Below are 22,265 nucleotides of genomic sequence, written 5' to 3'. Positions count from 1 at the left end.
CAAGTGTAGAGCCTTTACAGCATGCAGTGCTGGGTGGGGAAAAGAATGCCAGTCCTGCTTGCTGTTACTTGGAGTGCATGAGAAAAGTCTGCATTTCCTATTCTGTTAAGAGATTAGTGGATGGAATATAACCCAGAGGTTTCACACTCACTCTAGCTAGTTAAGGTGAAGACTTCTTTACATCATTAATGTTTTTCCTGATTACACATTATGAAGGCTGAAAAATCATAATTACTATACAAAATGACATGCAAGATAAAGCTAACACAAATGTCCATTTTCATATTTACATGCTTGTGTATCAGCTGGAAAGCATACATGATTCAGAATTCTTCACAAATTTTAATAAAAGAAACTGATAAATAGATAAAAGTTTGAAAATCATTTCCTTTCCATAAAATGTCCTTGATAGCTGGACCAACGACAATGACAAAGTACATGAAACTGTCTGTTGTGATCGATTCACCCCTGCAGCTAATTCACGGAACAGATATATCAAGACTCTTCCTTCAGAAAAAAAAGTCTTCTAAAACAGGATGGAACACGGAAGAATCATGTTTCTTCCTCCTTTAGGGAGAATTTCTGAAGAAATCAGAACTGAAAATTTCTAATCACCCCAGTAACATTTTCTTCAGTTCTAGTACTAAAAGAGTTAGAGCTCCTTCATAATTCTCCTTTCAACTCCACTTGGATCCTTGGCTGCATTGTCATTCTCTGTGTATACTTTTTGTATGTGTATTATTGAATAGTCACATTTAGAAATTTATCTCTTCCTGTTTTTACAGAACAGGTGGCGAGGAAGCCACAGTAGCATACCCATCAGTAGAGGACTCTCAAGAAGTCTGCACCACCTCTTTCTCTACTTCTCCTCCATCTCAGGTATGAAACTTTTCAGAGACAGCTCTAAAAGTTTTCCAGCATGTGTCCTTTAGAGAAGCAGCTGTGTTAATAATGTTTGGCTGCGGAATATGGTTTAATTTATTGTAATTATATTTTACTTGAATTTTCACAGAATATTTTTGTAAGACAAGTACAGAAATGAAGATTAATGCAAATTAAATGTTATTGCGCTAACCATACACACATTTCAACACTACAAAAATTATATTGTTTTATAGGTAAGATACAGTTTCATAAACATCTTTTGTGTCCTGATTTTATTACGCAGAGCAGAATTTAAGTCTTTCTGCAGTCTTACAACTACCTCATTGTGCAGTATCTGTTGTTTATTTTTAAATTCCCCATACTGGGAAATGCTTAAGAATGAGCTTGTACTTTGCAGACTCCTTGGATAGGCCCTAAAAAGCTGGTAATTCTAAACAGGCTGGCAAGAGAGCCTTAGCAGCTGTATAGCAAACCCTAACACAACATGTACAGTCCTGGTGTGGAAACAACATTCTGAGTGCAGATTTTTGCTGTTAGTATCTTAGGCTGCTTTATGTAGCAGTGCCATTTTCTTTTCTTTTTGCATTTTCTTTCTTCATTAAAGGAAGAATTTAAAAATTAACTCCAACACAATCTTTTACACTGTACAAACTTAATATCATTTAAACATTGTATCTTCATGTTTTCTTCATCTTCATCATCTTCCTTCATTCTTCTCTCGAAGATTAAATAATAGAATTTATAAAATTCAAAAGTTAATTTTAGCTCATTATATTAGCTTTACATTATATATTTCAAATCAAATTAGAGTTAAGTTATGCTACAAATATTATAATATATAGCTCAGCCCTTGGAGACCTTAAAATTTAAGGACTAGAGGAGAACAAGACTCCACTTTCCATGGGCTGATTATACCTTGGGGGAACATGCCCAGACACTTACAACAGTCCCACCACTCTCTAGTATCAGAGAGTTATGCTTCCATTATAAATTGTACCCCATTTTTTTAAAAGGAGTCAACACTCTCCTCAAAATCTTCATGATCTTCAGAAGTGCATACACGACTTGCTTTAACAGGAGTAGGGGGAGAGCGCTCCTTCCTCTTGTTTACTCTCGATGCAGGGGTGGGGGAAGGAATTTAAAGCAGTCAGCAATAATTCACCAGAGGCAGAGTTGGGGGCAGTATAATAAGTTGAACTTTGTTGCACACAAAGTTTGTCCACTTGGAGTCAACGATATCTTATTCCTAAATCTCACAGTTTCGCTGTTGTGCCTTTAAGATCACCTCTGATCTTTAAGAACTCAGGAGGGAGATGAGGATATACCTGGATCTTTAACCCCTGATAGTCCAAACTCCCCCTCTCCCTGGCCTCTGCAAGAATCTTGTGTTGTGTTTGAAAATCCTTGAATTCTACCAGTATATCTCTGTATATGATGATGAAGTAGATTCTTCACATACCTTGCCAGTGCGATAAGCTCGCTGCAGGAGGGGTGTCATTCCAGTTTCAAGATTTAGTGTAGCTGCTAGCCAGTTTGCCATAAATATAGTCAGCTCTGTTCCAGCCTCAACATTTGATGTGAACCCTCAGAACTTTAGGCACAGCTCACGGCTTTGATAGTCCAAAGTCAGAATACGTTCCCGTGCCCAAGTATCTGAAGTTGTCTCAGATATTTTTTTTCTCGAGCTCCATTACTTTCCGAAAAGCTGTCTCTGCTTTTTGGCATGTCTGCTTATGAAGCTCTTCTAATTAATCCAGTCGTTGGGTCACTGGTTGTAGCATTTCTGTTATATCATTTCTCAGTTCTTGCCTCTGTTTGGTTAGTGCCTGCATTAAAAAATTTGCAGTGAGAGGAGTCTCTTCAGCCGTTCACTCATCCCTCCCCAGCGTTGTGGGGGAGGTGAATGGTATGTCTGGAGCCGGAAAAAAGTCTGTTAAAGGCTGTATTTTTTCTTCTTTGTTTTTGCCTTTCTTTTACCCCTTTGGAGCCATCTTTTAAACTTTAAATTTTGATGTTATAGGGCAGGGGTGGTAGCTCTCCAGATGTTTATTGCCTACAACTCCCATCAGCCCCAGCCATTGGCCATACTGGCTGGGGCTGATGGGAGTTGTAGGCAAAAAACATCTGGAGAGCTACTGCTGGCCACCCCTGTTATAGGAGATAAAAATATTTATTTTTTAAGCAGGCTGAGTAAGAGCTGGGCAATGGCTTCCAACCCCAGCAGTGCCATTTTCATTGTCCCTTCAAAGGCAATGGATCATTCACATGGCAACTGTCCCCACATTTTCCTCCTCTTAGCCCCATGTAGCTGCCCTCCCCACCACCACTAGAAGTCTTTCTGTGCTTTTTTTTTAAAAATCAGCAGCTGATATATTGCTAGAGTGTGATAACTTTATGACAAGCTGTCTACTATAATGATATTCTTTGGCTAATTGATATGTCCTCTGTGACTCTTCTGAACATCATTCTCCAGTGTGGCATCCACTCAATGTTCCAGAGAAGAGGGCAAGGTCATTGCCAAGTGAGGCTTCTTGTTGGCTTATGGTTCCCAGCTTCCACTGAAGAACAGTTAAGCTGAGAGCCTCCTTGAGCTGTGGGCCTCATGCCAGAATTCCTCTCTAAAAGATCCATAAAGGGCCCATTGTTGCTAAGATCCCCTCACCCTTCTCTGCAGCATCTGTGCTTTCATCCCAGAACCCAGAAAGCCACTAGGATGAGAGCAAGTTCATTGGAGAGAAGAGAAAATAAAAACACAACCACAGCAGTTGCTTGGGAGAAAAGCAAGCTGGCCACAATGGCATACTAGTATTCAGGGCTTTTTTTATAGCAGGAACTTCTTTGCATATTAGGCCACACATCCCTGATGTAGCCAATCCTCCAAGAGCTTACAGGGCTCTTAGTACAGGGCCTGCTGTAAGCTTCAGAAGGATTATCAAAGATTTCAGGTTTTCACGGCTGGTAACATCATTAGGGTTTGTAGAGTCTTTCGGGATCAAATGCCGTATTCTACTGGAGAAAGTTTTCCTTCCAGACATTTCATTCTCAGCTGCGGAGAACATCCTCAGTGGCGTTGCAGCCGGAGCAGGCGCTCAGACCTTCTTGGCTGCTGTGCATTGAGTGGGGCCAGGGCTGCTGGAGAGCTGCTATTTTTTTTTTTATTTCTCTCTCTCTCTCTCTCTCTCTCTCTCTCTCCTCTCTCTCCTCCCAACTCTCCTTCCCTTTTCCTTATGACTAGAGTAGCTGGTCTTTTTTTTAGTTCAGTGGAACAATTAACAGCAGTCAGAAGCAACTTAACAGCACCTCACACACACATACATCTGAACTTGCCAGAAGTTGCAAAGGTTCACTGTCTTTGTTAAACCACCAAGTTTAGTCTAAATGGAGATGATTGGGATTACTGATATGTTAAAAGTCCATGGAAGGTTTGCATGGCTACTGCTTTGTATGGCTTCATTTTTCTTTCTCCATAATCACCAATGGCTATTCAGCATAATCAACACTGCTAATGTAAATTCAAATACATCTGAATTTGGATTAGAGCTTCAGCCAAGATTGAACAAGGAGTAGTTCTACTGTATCTTCACTCTTGGCTGAGGCTGTAATCCATATTCAGATGTATTTGAATTTAGAACTTCTACATGGAATAGCTGTCAGTATTTCTGGCATTTTCTAACATCAATATGCTGCTGTTCTGTGGTCTTGACATGTGCAAACATTTCTAATAGGTCTGGCCACCAACTCTCTTCACCAGCATTCAGTTCATCCAGTTGTCTTCAGCTTCTTTTCTCAAGTCCTTTTCTTTCTCTTCTTTTTTTGTTTTCTTTTGTGTGTCTGTCTTGTTCAGTATGTTTTTACTATTACTAAAGCACATTTTCAGACCTCTTCTCCTTTGGTGGTGGATACCTTGAAGAGCCCTATGATGGGGCTGGCTTTTTCACATCAAGTGAGTTCATTGTAGAAAACAATGTATATGGCTTGACAATACCTTTAACATTAGGAAAAAGTTATAAGAAGTTTCTGTAGTAAATAATTTTGCTTGAATTTTATCCTAAGCCTGATCAACCTAAAATGGAAATTGGCCTTTGGGTTTTTTCTGTTTAGATGTTTGCAACATCTGTATGGTTCTTGGTAACTTTAAAAAACAAATTAAGTGAGTATTTATTTTATAAATCATTGCATTTGTTATTTATCACTGAACTTCAGCTTTATGCATATCTAATGACTACATGCTTTGAAGGAGGGTGGGGCAAATTTTTAAAAAAGGCTTGATAGCTTTGTGGAAAATAAGTTGTACTAGAGATCTGTGATATTTCATTGATTTGGCTGGAGTTCAGTCAAGAAACTATATTTTTGTTAATTCTGAGAGGCCACAGCCATATGCACCAACAAAAGCAAGACAGAAAGCCCTGACCTGGATAGTCCAGGCAAGCCCAGTCTCATCAGATCTTGGAAGCTAAGTAGGGTTGACTCTGGCAAGTACTCGGATAGGAGACCTCCTTGAAATACTGGGAGCCACTTCCCTGAATATCCTCCAAGTCCCCAGTAGGGGTCAGTCACCAGAGGTCACCATGACTTCAGTTGTGTACACGCGCGCACACACACAAATACAAAAGTTATGCTTAGAATGAATTATGGAGAGAGAGAAATGTTGACGGGACCGGAAAGCAAATTGAGAAGGTATGGAACACAGGTTGGAGGAAAAGATGCCTCTTGTCTTCCCAGCTACGTGGAAAGGGAGAGTTGCACATGGCACTGTGGGCCTAGTGCTCTGACTAATTGCAGCTATAAAGGCAAGTAATTTCCCCTCTTAAAGAGATTACTGGAATTTGTGTTGGTGTTTATTTGTAGAGGTCCTGCCCATCATGTCCTCAGTGAATGCTACCTAGAAAAGTTTGTCATCAAGGTTTCCTTATCAGAACCAAGATTTGACAAAAATAAATAGACATGCAGACCAACTACTTTTATTTTTAATAATGATATAGGTAGCATAAAGCAAGAAGAGCAAGAGCCTGTTGTGGGGAATGTGGGTGGGTGGGTCTGAGGGCACATTCTCATTAACTTCCCAACTATAAAATATACATAGCTTGTAAACAAGTATTTGGTAAATTCAGTACGCATACTTACTCTGTAAGTACAACAGAAAATTTGCTTTATTATGTATCAAGGATAATTTAAAATTTTAAACATCTCTTTATTAATCTCCATATACTTAAAATGATTTCTACCATAATTATTTCCTCAAATAACCATTATAGGCTGACATTTGGTTAAAAAAAATCTATATATATTTTTTAAATCTATATATTTTTTAAAACTTTAATAGATTATATGTGGTCATGGTTCCCAGATAAAACTCATGGAGATTTTTTTTAGAGTTGTTCTTTGTCCATTGGCAAATTTGTTGTGATGTGGATATTTTATATGTCACCAGTAGATTATAAACATTGCCACATTTGGACATCACAGCAATCTCATTATAAAACTTCTGTAATTCATTAGAATCTCAGTGGAAAGCTTACAGGCTAAGAAAGGAATGCTGGAGACACATGTTCCTCTTCTCTTGAATCAGGCTGTGTCTAAGATTCGAACAGACTCTTTCACACAACTCAGCACTTCTCCATGTGCAACTGGCTTTCCTCAGTTCACATTACAGTTCCTCACACTGTATTAGAAGCTAATGCCAACTGTCTCTGAAGTTCCAGAAGTTGTTTGTGGGATGGTAAAAGGCTATAGTGAAAAGGAGAGACTGAAAGACCTAATACAGAGTTGTATTTCAGCTTGTATTTCAGACAGATAATACCCCTGCAAAAAGGTCTGGAGATAGCAGCACAACCTAACAGTAACAGTAAATGTGAAGGGAAAGGAGTGTTTCTTTGGGTGGAGGGACTTTTCAAATTGGAATAAATAAGAGAATTTATTCTGTTGTTGGGAGGAATGAGAACAGCAAGCCATTATTATGGCCACTGGCAGCCTCCCTACCACTAGCTGGGCTGGGTGGGGCCAGCCTAGTAGCAGAAGGGCTAAGTACAGCTTGCTAGGCAGGCAGGCAGGCTGATTCTTGCTCTTTCCCTCTTTTGAATGGGCAGGGCTGGCTGCCTCTCTCTTTCTCCTTGGGCAGGGAAGAGCTGGATTGAATGGGGGTGGGCCCTTTCCCACAGCATATCAGTGTGTATTTCCACATATTTGAATATTTATTATTATTTTCAATTTATAGCCTGCCCTTACCCAAATGGGCTCTGAGTGGTAACAACAGTCAATAATACAAGGTTAAAATCAGATACATATGATAAAACAATATACAATCTAAAAGTAATATAACAGTCTAAAAATAAACTCCAATTCTACAGATGGTGGTATCAATTGTCTCCACTCCTTCCATACATACCCCAGCTGGTATAAGATAAATGGGTCAACAGAGGTATTTCATCAGGATCCCTGCAGCAGGAAGACCACAGGATAACAAAATGTCCACTGCCTCAGTTGAATGCCTCGTGGAACAGCTCTATCTTACAGGCCCTGTGGAACTGTAACAGTCCCTGCAGGGCCCTAATCTCCAATGGGAGCTTGTTTCACCAGGTAGGGGCCAGGACAGAGAATGCTCTAGCTCAGGTTGAGGCTAAATGGACTTATTTTGGGCCAGGGATCACCAGCAGATGTTGATCCATGGAGCGTAAGGCTCTCCAGGGGATATACGGGAAGAGGCAGTCTCATAAATATGCTGATTCCAGGCCGTTGGTTTGAAAGTCAGAACAAAAACCTTGAACTGGATCCGGTACTCAATTGGTAACCAGTGCAGCTGGCAGAGCACTGGTTTGGTTGCATGCATGCCCATATAGGCACTGCAGCAAGCAGGTGCGCCATAGCATTCGGCACCAATTCTACACTAATTGTAGTCTTTGGTTGTAATGAATCTAGAACTCTTTTGCAAGAGCCATAGAAAGAAATGGCATAAAGAGAAAGGAGCAATGTTCCCTCTAAGCTTAGTGTGAGCTAGCTCACAGTTTTTTAGCTTCCAGCCCACCCATTTTTGTCTTAGCTCAGGAAAAAAATGGCCCAGAGCAAACTAATTTTTGCAGTAGCTCACAACTTTAATGCCAGCAGCTCAGGAAGTAGGATTTTTGCTCACAAGACTTCACAACTTAGAAGGAGAATTGGAAAGGAGTGTTAAAGCATCAGCCCTATACTGACTGACTCTCTTGAGGAGAAAGATGCTGCTCAGTAATAATATTTTGATTGGGAACTCAAGTTCTTTGAGATTGATTTTTGTCTCTGAATATGCTTCCATACTGAAGGAAGGCTACAAAATGCCCACTCAAATTCAAACTGATGTTTCCTATGGGGAGCTTCTGGGGTTTTCCTTTCTGAAGTACTCCTGTTCACTGTATTGCCTCATTCTGCTTTGTGTGTATGCCAGGCCTCCTGTACAAAATGGGAGGTTTTATGGTAGTGTTTTATTCTGTGATATGCAAAAGAGGGACATGCAAATGTTCACATCACTATTTTTCTGTACCAAGCATAATCCTTCATACCAGTATGCTGTCAGACCAATTACTATAGCTGCTCCAGGAGATTTTAAGGGATTTCTCTGTGTTATGAGAGAGCTGTCACCTTCTCCATACTGTTCACTGAGTTTTTTACGGGTATCTCCATAATTTCTACGTCGTAATTTCTATTTCTGAGTCATAATTTCATAATTTCAATGTCATTTGAAAGGAAAAACTATACTTGGAATTAGTTTTTAGTAATAGCAAATACTACTTTGAAGCAAATTCCATTTAATCAATTGTACATTGTCTTCTAAGTGTGTGTTAGAATGAGAGGAGTGCAGTTCCAGAATAGTATTTGACACTGCAAATATGACAGTTCCCCACACCCCGGCCTTTTCCAGTAATTCTGAAGATTATTCAGACTGTGAGGTTTTCCCTTTCTCTCCCTTTTCCTTTCCCTTCTCATTTCTTAGCTCTCCAGTTCTCGTCTTTCTTATCAGCCTGCAGCCCTGGGAGTTGGATCCACTGACCTGGGCTACCCAGTAGCCTTTGCTGGTGGCTTGAGTGCGGCACATCCCCACCAGGTATTCTTAGAGGTTTGAGGCCACTAAGTGTCTCTCTTACATAGCTGCTGTTATCCCTTAAAACAGTTGGCATGCTTCTATATCCATTGTATCATACTAGCAAAGGATCTAGGGGAATCATTTTTATAAAAACTGAACTGACAGATACCAGAGGAAGCTAGCCTTGCAGTGCTCTTTGGATTCACAATAAATTTGATTTTTGGGGCAAAGATACCATGCAGTGAAGATGCTACAGAACCCAGATTTTTTTTCTCACAGATTTAATTGCAGATACTCCAGTAGAGCAAGATTTTCCTGTATGTCTTATAGTATCTAATATCTGCCAAAAGGCACTATTTTGTATGTCATCTGCATGCCAGCTCTATATGATGAAGACTTACAAACACAGCCAACTTAAACAGAGTTCTACCCTTCTAAGGTACAACTTTACCCTTCTAAGGCACAATGTTGTTGTACCTTAGAAGAGTTGTACCCGTCTAAGGTACAATGAATTTAGAAGTGTGTAACTCTGTTTTGGATGGCACTGTAATTCTCAAAAGGCATCTCAGAATTAGAGAATTTGATTCCATCTTCTTAGATACTCACCAAAAGTTTGAACCTGAGCATCTTCATGGAAGAGATGAAGAGATGGAACATTGTGCATGATTTGTGGTAGCCTGAATTATTTCCTCTGGTGGCAGGAACAGCATGGATTTTAATCATAATCAGCTTAAAGGTGGTGATAGTTGGATATGTCATAGTCCAAAATATGTCCTAATGACAAAGGTATGAATTCAGTTAATTTAGAAGCGAGGAAATGTAATTGTTTTTGAGAAAATCACCCCTTAGACTTTATTTCCTCAATGATTAATTGTAGGGTACAGTTAGAACTGAACTATGTATTATGTACCACAAGAGGAGTGAGTCCTTTGAAGGTTGGTGAACAGGCAAATAAGGCTGGAATGGACTGTGGTCAGACATGGAGGGAAGGTGGAACTGCTGGCCGGCCTTCTCTATCTGTTATTTCCTCCCCACTCCCTCTTGTTCTAGCAACTTATTTTCTGTATTTGTCTCCCTCTCATCTGTATTTGCCTGCAATCCAGATGTCCTTATCTGTTGTCAGTGTTCTTGATAGGCAGTGCCAATCAGTTCCCATATGGTGGGTATAATTAACTCTAGCCCAACAGTCAATTCTGTATTATTAAAAGCTAAAAAAAATCAGTCTGGAAAGCCATAGAACTAAGAGTTCCTCTTAGTGTAATCTTTTATCAAACTAATAGAAAAATCTTTCATTTGGTCATTCTTTTTCACTCCAGTTGATTATTCCAGGAAAGGAGGGTGGAGTGCCCCTGATTCCCAACCAGCCCGTTCATGGCACTCAGGCTGATCATGAGCGAATGGTAACATGCACCACACTGGATGGGTGCCACTACTCTGCAGTTACTCCATCTAGTAGGTAGGTGTTCCACCTCTGCCCCTAATGCTTCATATTATTACTAAAGGTTTTTAAAAGAAAAACACTACTTGGACATAAATTGCTTTGTTACATTGATCAGTAATTTTGGGTGAAGAAGACCTCTGGAGGAGCTTTAATTTTCTTCTGGGAAGCAGAGAAAATACAAATAACTTTATCTCCTCCCTTATCAGAAGCAACTGTGCAGAAGCAACTTTAGTAACGGGGGTCTTTTCACACATTTACAGTAGCTAGAACTTTTGCACAAAGATAGAACAGGGAAACCTCCAATTTCAAATGATATATTTGAATGTGCATAGTTAACTACAGAGTTTATACATTACTTGAGGGATTTACCTAAAACTGTGTTGAAGTGCACTAAGTTCCACAATGTGTGTAGTAACTAATTTTGTTACTAAAGGTTTGTTTTGTTTCAGCCCTTGCACTCACAGAAATTCTAGGCAGGATCTAAGCCATTGATTGCCACATTGTTACAAATAGCTACAAGAAGCTGTATTGTCCACAAAACAACTAAGTTGCCTTACTGATTCCAGGTTCTCGAAATACACCATATCAAGCCTTCCCAAATCCTAAAAGACAGTGTGGAAACACATTTTTTTACACCACTTTGCCTGGTTTGGCAGTCAAACCCCTGGCTCTTTCTATACAAAAACCAGCAAGGGGAGGAGCAGTCTTACAGGCTTTGCCATGCAACTGTATCTTTTCTGGAGGTTCACATCATACTTTGAGGCACTATGATGTGATGGCTTCTGATGGTGACATCTCCACTTTCTTGCATTTCTCTGGCAATGCATACTGGACTCATTGTTGGTTATAATGAGGAGTGGTTTCAGTTGTAAAGTTCCATTATCCTTAAAATAACATGTTGCTGGTACTAAAGTGTAATTGGAGCTTCTGATAAGGAGGTTCTTCACTCTAGTAGTATTTTCTTTCCCCAAAACAGTGTCAGCATATGTGCAGGTGTCATACCACTGCTGACAGCAAAGGATCTAATTGACAGTAGATGATCTGGCTGACAGAGGCATTTGGCAGACTGCCAGATTGCATCAGCCAGAGTGATGTGAGAATGACTCAGCACTAAACCTGATTGGTCACTCACCTAGAGGACATGTATAAATGTACAGTAGTACCCTGCTACTTGTGGGAGGTTGTATGGTGAATTGTATGCGGAGCACTTTGCTAGTCTGTATTATAATAGTAAATAAATGTATATAGCTAATCTAATCACAGCTGTGTACAAGACTGGATTCCTTTGCGTCTTCAGAACCCTCTCTCACTAAACGCGGAAGACCAACAGGGTTATGGGCCCAGCACGCTTCCGCTGCACCTGAGTGCCGTGAGTAGAAGAGGTGTGTGTTGGAGAAAGACGCAGAAGTGCTTCAGAAGTGAGGAGAAAGCTGTCTCGGTGGAGGAGAACAGCAGTAGCTGAGAAGCAGGTGCTGAGCAGGATGGCTACAGCGGCGGCTACGGTGCTAATAGATAAGCTGACTCCTACTAACTACAACGTGTGGGCGTTGCGTATAGAACATTTTCTTAAGCGAGAGGGGCTGTGGAACTGTGTATCTGCTCCTCCTGCGGACCCCACACCTGAAGATGCCGTTCAGGACCAGAAGGCTCTCGCAACCATAATATTAAGTATATCGGATGACCAGTTGGTGCACGTCGGAGGAATACAGCAGGCGAAGGAAGCCTGGGACGCGCTCAAGGCCGTCTACATGCAGACAACAGCTGGCTCGCTGATAGCACTGACGAGGAAGCTGTATCAGAAGAGAATGCTGGCTGCGGAGACGGTGAGAGATCATCTCAACAGCTTATCTGCATGCTTCCAAGAGCTGGAACAGCGAGGTAAAACAATTCCGGAAGAAGATAAGGTGTACATAATCCTGAGCTCTCTGCATGAGAGACTTGATATGTTGTTAATGGCATTTGAGGGCCAGGACACTGATTAGCTTACTTTAAACTACATAACTGGCAAGCTCCTGGCAGAAGACCAAAGGCAGCAAGAGTGCAGAGAGCAGGCAGCTCACGCTCATCAAAGTCAGCAGAAGCCAGAGCCTGAGACTGTGGGAAGTGCCTCTAGCTGGCAGCAGTCACCGAAGGAGAGAGTGTTGCAAGTAAAGAAAAAATGTTTCTTTTGTGGCAACAAAAAACATCTGAGAAGGAGTTGCTCTGAGCTACGGAGAGGCAGGCAGAAGTCTTCGCAGAACCAGCAAGCGAAACTGGTGAGGACTGACTCGGGTCTGCAGAAAGCACCATGGATTATTGACTCCGGGGCCACCCAGATGTTCTGCTGCAAGGAGAGACTGCTAGAGGACACTGTGCCTGCAAGTCTTCGGTTTGTGAGTCTAGCTGATGGCAGAAAGGCTGAGATCCTCTGCCAAGGAACTGTGTACTTTCATGAACTAAAGCACAAATTTGTGAATGTGCTTTGTGTACCTAGTCTAGAGACAAGTCTGCTAAGTGTCTCAGCATTGACAAAGGCAGGCTTTACTGTATCCTTTGATGTAAATAATTGTAAAATATTTAAAGCACGTAAACTATTGGCCAGAGGTGTATTGAGAGACAATGTGTATGTGCTGGATCATTAACAGTGAAAGCACAAGCTGTAGGAACAAGCAGCCTCATCATAAATGTATTCATAGGTTGCATAGAAGGCTGAGGCATGCAAGTTACAACACTATTAATAAGACCCTGGCCATTCTATAAGGTGAAAAGGTGGAGTCCTGCAGTGCCTATCTTGATTGTAATGTGTGAAAGCAGGCAAAATCTAAGGCCTACCCGGTGGTCAAAGTAAGCAACAGAGTCTCTGAGAGGCCCCTACAGCTAATTCATGCCGATGTGATCGGCCCTTATGCCCCCAGTGTATCTAAAAACAAATATGCGTTAATCTTGGTAGACGACCACAGTCGTTTTACTTGGGTGTATGCCATGAAACAAAAGTCAGAAGTGTGTTCAACATTCAGATACTGGGCTAAACGTGTGCAAAGGCAGTTAAATTGCAAGGTAAGTGCTTTGCAGACAGATATGGGGGGAGAGTTTGTAGGAAAACAATTTGCCTCCTCGCTCAGAGACCAGGGAATCCATCACAGAATTACTAATGTTTCTGCCCCAGCAGAAAATGGGGTGGCAGAGAGAAAAGGGGGAGTACTGCAGACATGCTTCATGCTATGTTGAAGGATAGCGAGCTAACAATAACTTTTAGGGGAGAAGCACTGAAGACAGCATGCTTTATAATAAACAGGTTATGGACTCAAGCAATAAATGACATTCCATACAGGGTGCTGTATGAGAAGAAACCATGCTTAGATTTTCTTAGAATCGTTGGCTCCAAGGCTTGGGTCAATGTACCATTAGATAAAAGACGAAAAGGGGGTGCCAGAGCAAGGAAATTGCTATTCTTGGGATACCAAAACGGAATGAAGGCGTACAGATTCACAGATGAGCAAAATATGCTGCAATTTAGCAGGTCTGCCTCATTCTGTGAAGACGAAAGTTGGAGCAGGGTACATGCAAATGAATTGCCCAGTGGTGTAGAGTTACCGGTGTCTCAGCAGAGTGAGGAGGGGCATGTGAATATTAAACAAGAGACTTCCTCAACAGAGGAAAGGCAGAGAACTCAAAGCTCTGACAGTTCAGCGACTGTAAAACATGAAGGCTCTGATGGTTCATAGAACACTCAGCCTGAAATCAGAGTGTCAACCCAGATAAATAAGGGAGTGCCTTTGAAGAGGTCTGGGTTTGACACAGCTATAAATTATGTGCCTGCCATGGAGCCTCAATGCTATCAAAGTGCACTAGATTTAGACTTTGGGGAAGCATGATGGCTGGCAGGCACAACATTAAGCAAAAGAGATGTGACTCTCAAATAAACAATAAAGGGTTCATGCCTATAGAGCTGCCAGCAAGAGTGGATGTAATGGGCTATGAGAAGCCAAATAAACTGAGTTGCCTAGTAGAAAATGTTTTAAAGAAAGGCAATGCTGGCTGCTAAAGAACTAAACTGTTACACTACGCATGTGAGCTAACACAATGACAATGAGAATGGAAATGTAAAAGGAATGATGTTGACACATTGTAAATCTGAATGTAATGTTGCTGACGTGTTCACTAAAAATGTCACTGTGGAAAAATTTGTAACATTAAGGAATATGCTGAAACTAGTGATCTGCACCTGAGGAGGGGTGTCAGTGTATGTACAGGTGTCAGACCACTGCTGACAGCAAAGGATCTAATTGACAGTAGATGATCTGGCTGACAGAGGTATTTGGCAGACTGCCAGATTGCATCAGCCAAAGTGATGTGAGCATGACTCAGCACTAAACCTGATTGGTCACTCACCTAGAGGACATGTATAAATGTACAGTAGTACTCTGCTACTTGTGGGAGGTTGTATGGTGAATTGTATGTGGAGCACTTTGCTAGTCTGTATTATAATTGTAAATAAATGTATATAGCTAGTCTAATCGCAGCTGTGTACAAGACTGGATTCCTTTGCGTCTTCAGAACCCTCTCTCACTAAACGCGGAAGACCAACAAACAGAACTTCTTTTAGCCCTAAGCTAGTCATACAGACTTGGCCAGTGCTAACATTACCTTCTGCAATTTTGTTCCCAAGGCAAGTGGTAGTGTTTGCAGAGTGTGTATTCCTTGGTTAGAACTTCTGTTCATGTGGCTATATTGTCCCTCTCCACATCCACGCCTTGATCCTGAAGTATAACCCCCAAAGGGCTCAGAAGGCCTTGAAAGAGTCCACTGGCCCTTAAAGTCCTTTCCACCTCTTATCATTATTTTCTGCAGTGGGTGAAGACTCCTGTTATGTTTGGTATTTCCTGATTGACCCTTCTTCCCATTTGTGTGTTGCATTAGTTGTGGCTTTTCATTTTTAATATGTATGTATTTTTATATTTTGTTTTCTTCCTCCCCCTCCCCTTCTTTGGGAGTTCTGTAGGATCCCCTCTCCCCTTGAATGCCTCCTTCTTGGGTCCTTTTATGTTGTGCTGTGATGCTGTTGTTGGCCATGCACTTTTTGTGTGGATTGGTTTGTTCTGATCTGTGCTGGCCATTGGCTGTAATAATAATAAAAAACTGCAACTTGTTTACTTTTTTATCCTTTTGCCACTTTGGGGACCCTAAGTTGGTTGGGGGGGGGGAAACTAAGTTGGTTGGAAAGATAGCTTAAAATGATTTTTAACAATACATAAATTACATGGTCAGATGCCTCCCCAGAGAAAACATCAATGGAAATAATAACTAAATAGTACTGATTACACAAAGGAAGGAAGGAAGTCTAGAAGAATATTCTCTGTGGACTGAGTTTTGTAGATATACTAGTGCTAGGGTGGGGCCAGAGGAATAAGATGAAAAATAAACTAGATATTCTCTTTCATTTCTCAGTGAGGACACAGAAACAGTATCTAACAGCAGTGAAGGGAAGAGCGGGTCCCCACATGATCTCCTGGAGACCATCTTTGTCAGGAAGGTGGGAGCCTTCGTCAACAAACCTATCAACCAGGTATTTGGAGCTTGTTTCTCTGTGGCAACTTCATGGTGTTCTGTCTTCCTTGACACAGGAGGCAGAACTGTGCAGCAAGCTCTACCACTGTGTTGGCTACAAGCTGAAATACTTTATGCATCCTTTAGATTTCAGTCATTTTTGTCCTTGGGTTGGCCATACTTTCAGTGCTTCTACCATTAAAGATTTTCAGCAGTGTATTACATGCTAGGTGAAAAAGCAGTGTTTGGCTGAGACATTGAGACTTTTTCTTTTGAACCTTTTCAGGTGACCATGGCCAGTCTAGACATTCCTTTTGCTATGTTTGCTCCCAAGAATATTGAGCTGGAAGATAATGACCCCATGGTAAGAAATGACCAGCCTTCTCAGTTTCTCATGGTAAGAAATGACAGGCCTTCCCAATAATGTGGCTCTAATATTTCTGAGTCAACATTAATACACCTTTTAAAAAATCACATCTGCTTAACTTTCTGTTGTCATTTGGATGTGTTGGTCTGACACCTTAATTTCTTCTATAGGTGAATCCTCCCGATTCCCCAGAATTTGAGTCTCCCCTTCAAGGCAGTCTACATTCAGTGGGCTCCAGCAGTAGCAGTGGTGGGAACATCCATGATGATTTTGTTATGGTTGATTTTGTAAGTCTTTGCAAGCCTATAAGCATATACATGTCTTTTTGGTAAAACAGAACGTAAGTCCTGCAGCAGGAGTAAATGGAAATTGATTCCTTGAACAAACAAGGCTTTATCATGGAACAACAATGGGTCCTATGAATATTTATGTTAAAAACAATGCACGTACTCCAGATGTTTCCAGTGGCCAAGAGATACTGACCTCCTTTCTTTGCAGCATTCATCATCCTTACACTACAGGTCAGAGCAGCAGGGTTTTGGAAGAACCTAAGTCTGTTGTAGAGTCAAAGCACCAGAGCACAAATGTTATCTTGTCTTGCTTCAACTATATTATGTGCTGACTTAAAACCACAGTTCACCTTGTAGCAGCAGATTATATTGAAACAAAAATGGCATCTAAGGAGGCATTCTACAGTAGAGATGCTCACATGGTTCATATGATACTCATGTGACAGGTTTTGATGAGGAAACAAAAATGAGGAAAATGTTCAGCTTTTTGCAGTACACTGTGGCATTACCAATTGAAGCAATTACATGCATTTTATTGGTGGTCTCTTGCTAACTATGACAGCAAAAAGAGGCTGTTACTTGGACTGCCCTCCTCACTTAAGATGGGGAGTTTAACTGTGAGGCAGAGCTGGCAAAAGAGTAGACAGGCGAGATCTTGTTCGCCTTTATGTGGGTCCATTACAAAAGAAAAACTCAAATGATTAAAAGGGAGGCTATTCTTTATTGGATAACACGAATTACATGCAGAAGCGTAAACATAGATACATACAAGCAAAACTATGGATAGATGGAGGAATAAAGAGACATTAAGGAGTTTTGAGGGTGATAGTTATCATATCCATATGTTCATGAAGGGAATTATGACGGCCTGCATGTTATTGGGGGGGTGGGGAATCAAGCTATGCCTGGGGGTGAGCTTTGTAGGCGCTTTAGAGTCACACTGGGCTGAAGCATGGCATTTTGTTTTGTACCCTTTCTGGGGTAGGGTCTGTAAGCCTGACACAAAAGGAGTGATGTTTCGTAGACCTAAAACAAAAGGTGTGGGTATTCAGAACAAAGACCAGGAATCTTCTCATGTTTGATCAGAGATTTCCAAATTCTTATCAGGAAATGTGATCACTCCCTGTTTTTGGCATGTCCTGTGTATCTGAGCTAGCTGGCCGACACCATCTAATTAAGGAAGAAGGGTAATAGACTTTTTACTTTGATAACCCAGGAGAAAGGACCATAAAACTTGCTCACCAGAGGAGATGGCTCAGGTGTCTACAAAGTGATAGACACCATGAGAGGGTTAAGGACAGAGAAGGTTTTCTTACAGAAGAAGTAGGTCACTAAGATTAACGCTTCAGGAGGAGAGAGACAATGCTGGGACCTCTTGTTAATTAATACTTACCATAACTAGGAAGGGGTGGGGTAAAGCATATGTCACATAGGCCATTCCTGTTTTTCCGTCTTCTTCCCAGGGCCCTATGCCAGTTTAGATGCAGATGCATAGGGGTACTTTATTAGGACGCCCTGTATTGTCCTATGAGTGAGTTTGCACACACATCCATATATTGAAGATTCTTCCATTGTAGGGTATGGAGGAGGTCATTACAAGGCCTGCTATGTAGTGCTCACTGACATCTGTATCTCCTTCATTCTAGAAACCAGCATTTTCTAAAGATGACATTCTCCCAATGGACCTGGGGACATTTTACCGTGAATTTCAGAATCCACCTCAACTTAGCAGCCTCTCAATTGACATTGGGGCTCAATCCATGGCAGAAGATCTGGTATGGAAAATTTAAGTTTGCAAGGGACATTGAAGAGAACATTGGGGGAAACAATGCCTAACTACCTGAACAGCTTTATAAGATAGGAGAGGAGTTACATTAACTTTGCCTTAGTGCCAAGTGTGAGTAGGAAGTGGAATTAGTTGCAGCTTGATAAACAAGAGCAGAGTGACCTACCTGGTAAGTAAAACAGAGTGGCAACATTTACTGTCTAACTTCCACCTATACCTAGGTACAGTGAAAGTCTAGGCAAAGTTACAGTTCTTTGTACTTCTTTATTGTACTTGCACCATTTTTGTAACAGTTTGCTGTATTACCTTGGGCTGACTGGGAGCTGTACATTTGGTTGATAAGAGACCCTTTCTGATGTACGTTTCCTTCCTGCAGAAATGATCTTGCATGTTCTGAGTAAGTGGATCATGAATGAACTCCTGCCAATCAAACCAGTCAGTCAAAACAGGAGATCCTTCAACAATGTTGGCACAATAGGAGCAGGATTAATTTTGGCAGTTGTAATAATCAAGATGGGGAAGCAGAATAGGATAATATAGCCTAATCCAGTCAGATCTTGGAAGCTAAGCAGGGTCTCTACTTTGGTGGGAGACCACCAATGAACATTTTGCAGCGGAAGGCAATAGCAAACCACCTCTGCTTAATCAGTTGTATCAGAAATCCTCAGGGGTCACTGCAAATCTTTTTTTCAGGGCGGGGGGGATTGTGCATGCATGTTGGGAGATCTAGGTGCTTAGCTCTAATCATTACATGATTTGGTGAGAGAGGCTCTTTGTTGAAATAGTCCATTATTTCAAGTTTATCTTCAAGCCAGGTTGTTTGTACCTGCTCAGAATTTTTGTCTCTTCACAGGACTCACTGCCGGAGAAACTGGCTGTCCATGAAAAAAATGTCAAAGAGTTTGATGCCTTTGTAGAGACTTTACAGTAAAGCTGCCCTCTACCACAACAGCAGTGAACTTCCTCTTGGACACCCTGGAAGAGGGAGCCTATAAATTCTGCCTTCTTCAGTGTCTTGTTCCTCTCCCCTACCCATTCATTTACTAAGCACTGATTGTTTTCCTAAATCAGATGCAGATACAGTTCCAAGTGACTTGGCATTGAAATGATCATAGCTTCTGTTCCTCCCAGTTTGAGGTTCATGTCTAACACCAAATATTAGGAAACAAGATCAAGTCTTTTTCTCCTTTCATCTCTCATCAGGGTTGAGAGAGACTGCAGTGCCTCTTTCGCGATTAACATGGGTTCTAGTATTGGTTTTCACAGAGCCACATTCAATGAAGTAAAGCAAAAAATAACACTGAATGTAATAGTCCTGTGAGCCTTGGAAGACACTCTGGTTATGAGTGCAAATACCACTTCTGCAGAATTAATATGGCTGCTGTGAGTGCAGCCAAGGCACAGGAGCAAGGAGCCATTATGTACTTCTAGTGCCCTAATCAAGGCAAGCATACTGTTGCAGATCAGTGTTTGGAAGCAACAAAGGAGTGGGGCCATTTTTCCTGCCTGATGTTCAAATGGGAATTAATCCATAAAAGCTGAAAGAGGTGCTTTCCACATCTCACCTACCAACACAATCAAAATAAGGCCACAAATAGAATCCGAGATATAAGGAAGATTCAGTTCATAGGCTCTGTTTAGAGTCAACCGTTGTAAATATGAATTAGGAATCCTAATTCTCTAGGGTTATTTAAGTAGGAGGTCTGTCTAAAGTTCCTTCCTTTCCCTACCTTAAATTTTGCTGCTCTATCATAAAATAAATGAGAAATATTTATTACTGTAAAAGAAACCTATATTTAAAGAAAAATTGTATGTGATGTTTTCACTTTGTTGTATAGCCATACAGGTTGTTGTATCCTTTGTCACTTCAAGATTGGTGAAAGAAACAACACCGTTCCACAGTAAAAGCACCCACCATGGGTTAAACCATCATTATTTATCTTCAGAACAAATATGGGTATTCTGGAAGTGATCCTTCCAGGGTCTTTGGATCCAATGGAAAATTTCCACCAATGGCAGACCGGGGTGGGAGGGCTATTTTTCAACTTCTCCTGCCCATGGCAGTCCTCCGACTCCCCTCTTATGCTATAGACAGTCATCTCCTATCCCCCAAGAGCAACATTTTGGAGGCCACATTAGATTGAGGTGAGAGGCAGAGGGACTCTGGTGCTTTTTGTCATAAGAGATTTTGCATGAGATCCAACTGGTTATTTCAACTCTATCATTTGGGGACCCATGAGTGACACAAATAATATACAAATACTGGTGCAGTGGAGTTGCAGGCAGTTTCTAAAAAACTGGTTTCTGACATGCTTGTAAAATAAGCTTGCTGTGACCTATAGTAAGCTAGAAAAGTATCTTGATAGAAGCACATTTTTATGAGGTCTGTGGCACTCTTTTTTGATTGGCTGAAAGTTTTATTTTTATAATAGGCTAGCTGTTAAGCAATGTGATTGGCTGGCATTGCTGAATGTTTGATCTGCCTGCTCTGTATCCTTCACCAAACATAGGGAAGGGAAGAGATGACACTAAGCATGTGCTCAGGGATAAATTGGACTCTGGGCACAACCCCTTTTCCCTGTCAAAAGCTATCACACCCTTTCCATCCCTTCCCTCCTTGTGCCTACTGGCACAGATGGTCTGTCAAAGAACCACTATGGCTTCCTGATAAAAATAGTAAGATGTTAATTTCCCCCACTACATGATTCCATCTGTCAAGATTAAAAGGGGTTTTTGGTTTGGGTGGGTGGTTTTTTGAGAGAGTGGGACATTATCTTCTCATGTAGCCTCTGGAGCATTCTGCTCCCTGCTGCTACACAGAATTGATGTAAAACTTGAATTTACTCCTTGCCTTTTAACATGGTGATGTTTAGTATTACCAGTCTCAGACTGAGGGAGGCTTCAGGCTGATCTAAATAGAATCTAGTTGTACTTCAAAGTACATTCAAAGCAGCTAATGGTAATACTCTTACATGGAACCAAAAGTACCCATCTTTAATATTTCACCATCACATCCATTTTCAGACCTAAGTAGCTGTCATTACCAAGTGTGATACCAACACTACCCTAAAGGACTTCTAGGGTTTCTGCCAGAGAGAAATGCCACAAACCTAAGTTATGTCTGCATGCCTTGCTCCCCAAGCACATGTCAAATGTTTTATCATCCTAGCTAGCCTGGAATGTGAATGCAAAAAAACTGCATCCTCTGATGCACCATCATCTAAGGATAGCTGCATAGCATTAACAGCAGGAGTACCTGTTCAGGTAAATGACTGCATGGAATGTCATGACAGCTACCTGGTCAGCTATTTATTGGCATATGTCCTGTGAGGAGCTGCCAAACTAGGTTGGTACATATGTTTTGTATATCTTCTCACTGGCATTTCTTTCAACATCACAGCATTGCCTCCATAGTTCTTCCTTACTGTTATACCAAAATGCTGTGATGTGTAAAGGACATCAGCCATCACTAGTGCTCACACAGATGGTATTCTTGCTGTCCAGGTTGACAACTAGTGAAATTCTCAGAGCAGAACTACCCCCTAGGTACAACTAGTAGCATTACAGATACAAATTTAACTGTGCACACAGAACATGTAGAGTATTGTTTTCTATATGGTTTTCTGAATGCTGGTATCTTGCATGTTGTAAGAGTAATTTACTTTTCTGTTCTGCCTAGTCAATGCATTAGTGCAGCCTAGATCAGGCCTACTGTAGGAGGGATCCAGCTACTGCAGTCAAAGATATTTTACTGACCACCTGCTTGGTACATAAACCTATCAATATGAGTTTTATGTAGCTGGTAACTTTAAAATGCTTTGGTGGAAGGGAAAAGGGTCTTCATTACATCTTTGCAAAATGATTTCCAGAGTACATCAACATGTATTCATATAACTTCCAATAAAATTTTATGTATGTTA

The 22,265-nt window shown here is 41.1% G+C and overlaps 1 protein-coding gene across 15 annotated transcripts in view; it reads left to right on the top strand.

Annotated features, from left to right (window-relative positions):
- ATG13 (autophagy related 13) overlaps positions 1-22,265 on the top strand; it is a 53,727-nt gene extending 31,462 nt beyond the window's left edge. For 2 of the 15 annotated variants that reach the window (XM_060263361.1, XM_060263356.1), the window contains 9 exons: positions 786-879; positions 4,730-4,828; positions 8,846-8,956; positions 10,252-10,391; positions 15,804-15,921; positions 16,189-16,299; positions 16,440-16,556; positions 18,206-18,334; positions 19,199-22,265. In XM_060263361.1, the coding sequence (XP_060119344.1) occupies positions 786-879; positions 4,730-4,828; positions 8,846-8,956; positions 10,252-10,391; positions 15,804-15,921; positions 16,189-16,299; positions 16,440-16,556; positions 18,206-18,334; positions 19,199-19,276 (997 nt within the window). In that variant the 3' untranslated portion in view covers positions 19,277-22,265. The remainder of the gene's footprint in view (positions 1-785; positions 880-4,729; positions 4,829-8,845; positions 8,957-10,251; positions 10,392-15,803; positions 15,922-16,188; positions 16,300-16,439; positions 16,557-18,205; positions 18,335-19,198) is intronic. The other 13 variants (XM_060263369.1, XM_060263363.1, XM_060263367.1 and 10 more) reach the window with 10 other exon arrangements.

Source organism: Heteronotia binoei, chromosome 21 (assembly GCF_032191835.1).
Source record: "Heteronotia binoei isolate CCM8104 ecotype False Entrance Well chromosome 21, APGP_CSIRO_Hbin_v1, whole genome shotgun sequence".
Classification (NCBI taxonomy): Eukaryota; Metazoa; Chordata; class Lepidosauria; order Squamata; family Gekkonidae; genus Heteronotia; species Heteronotia binoei.
The sequence above is the reverse complement of the archived record's forward strand: the minus strand, read 5'-3'. Positions and strand labels throughout refer to the sequence as shown.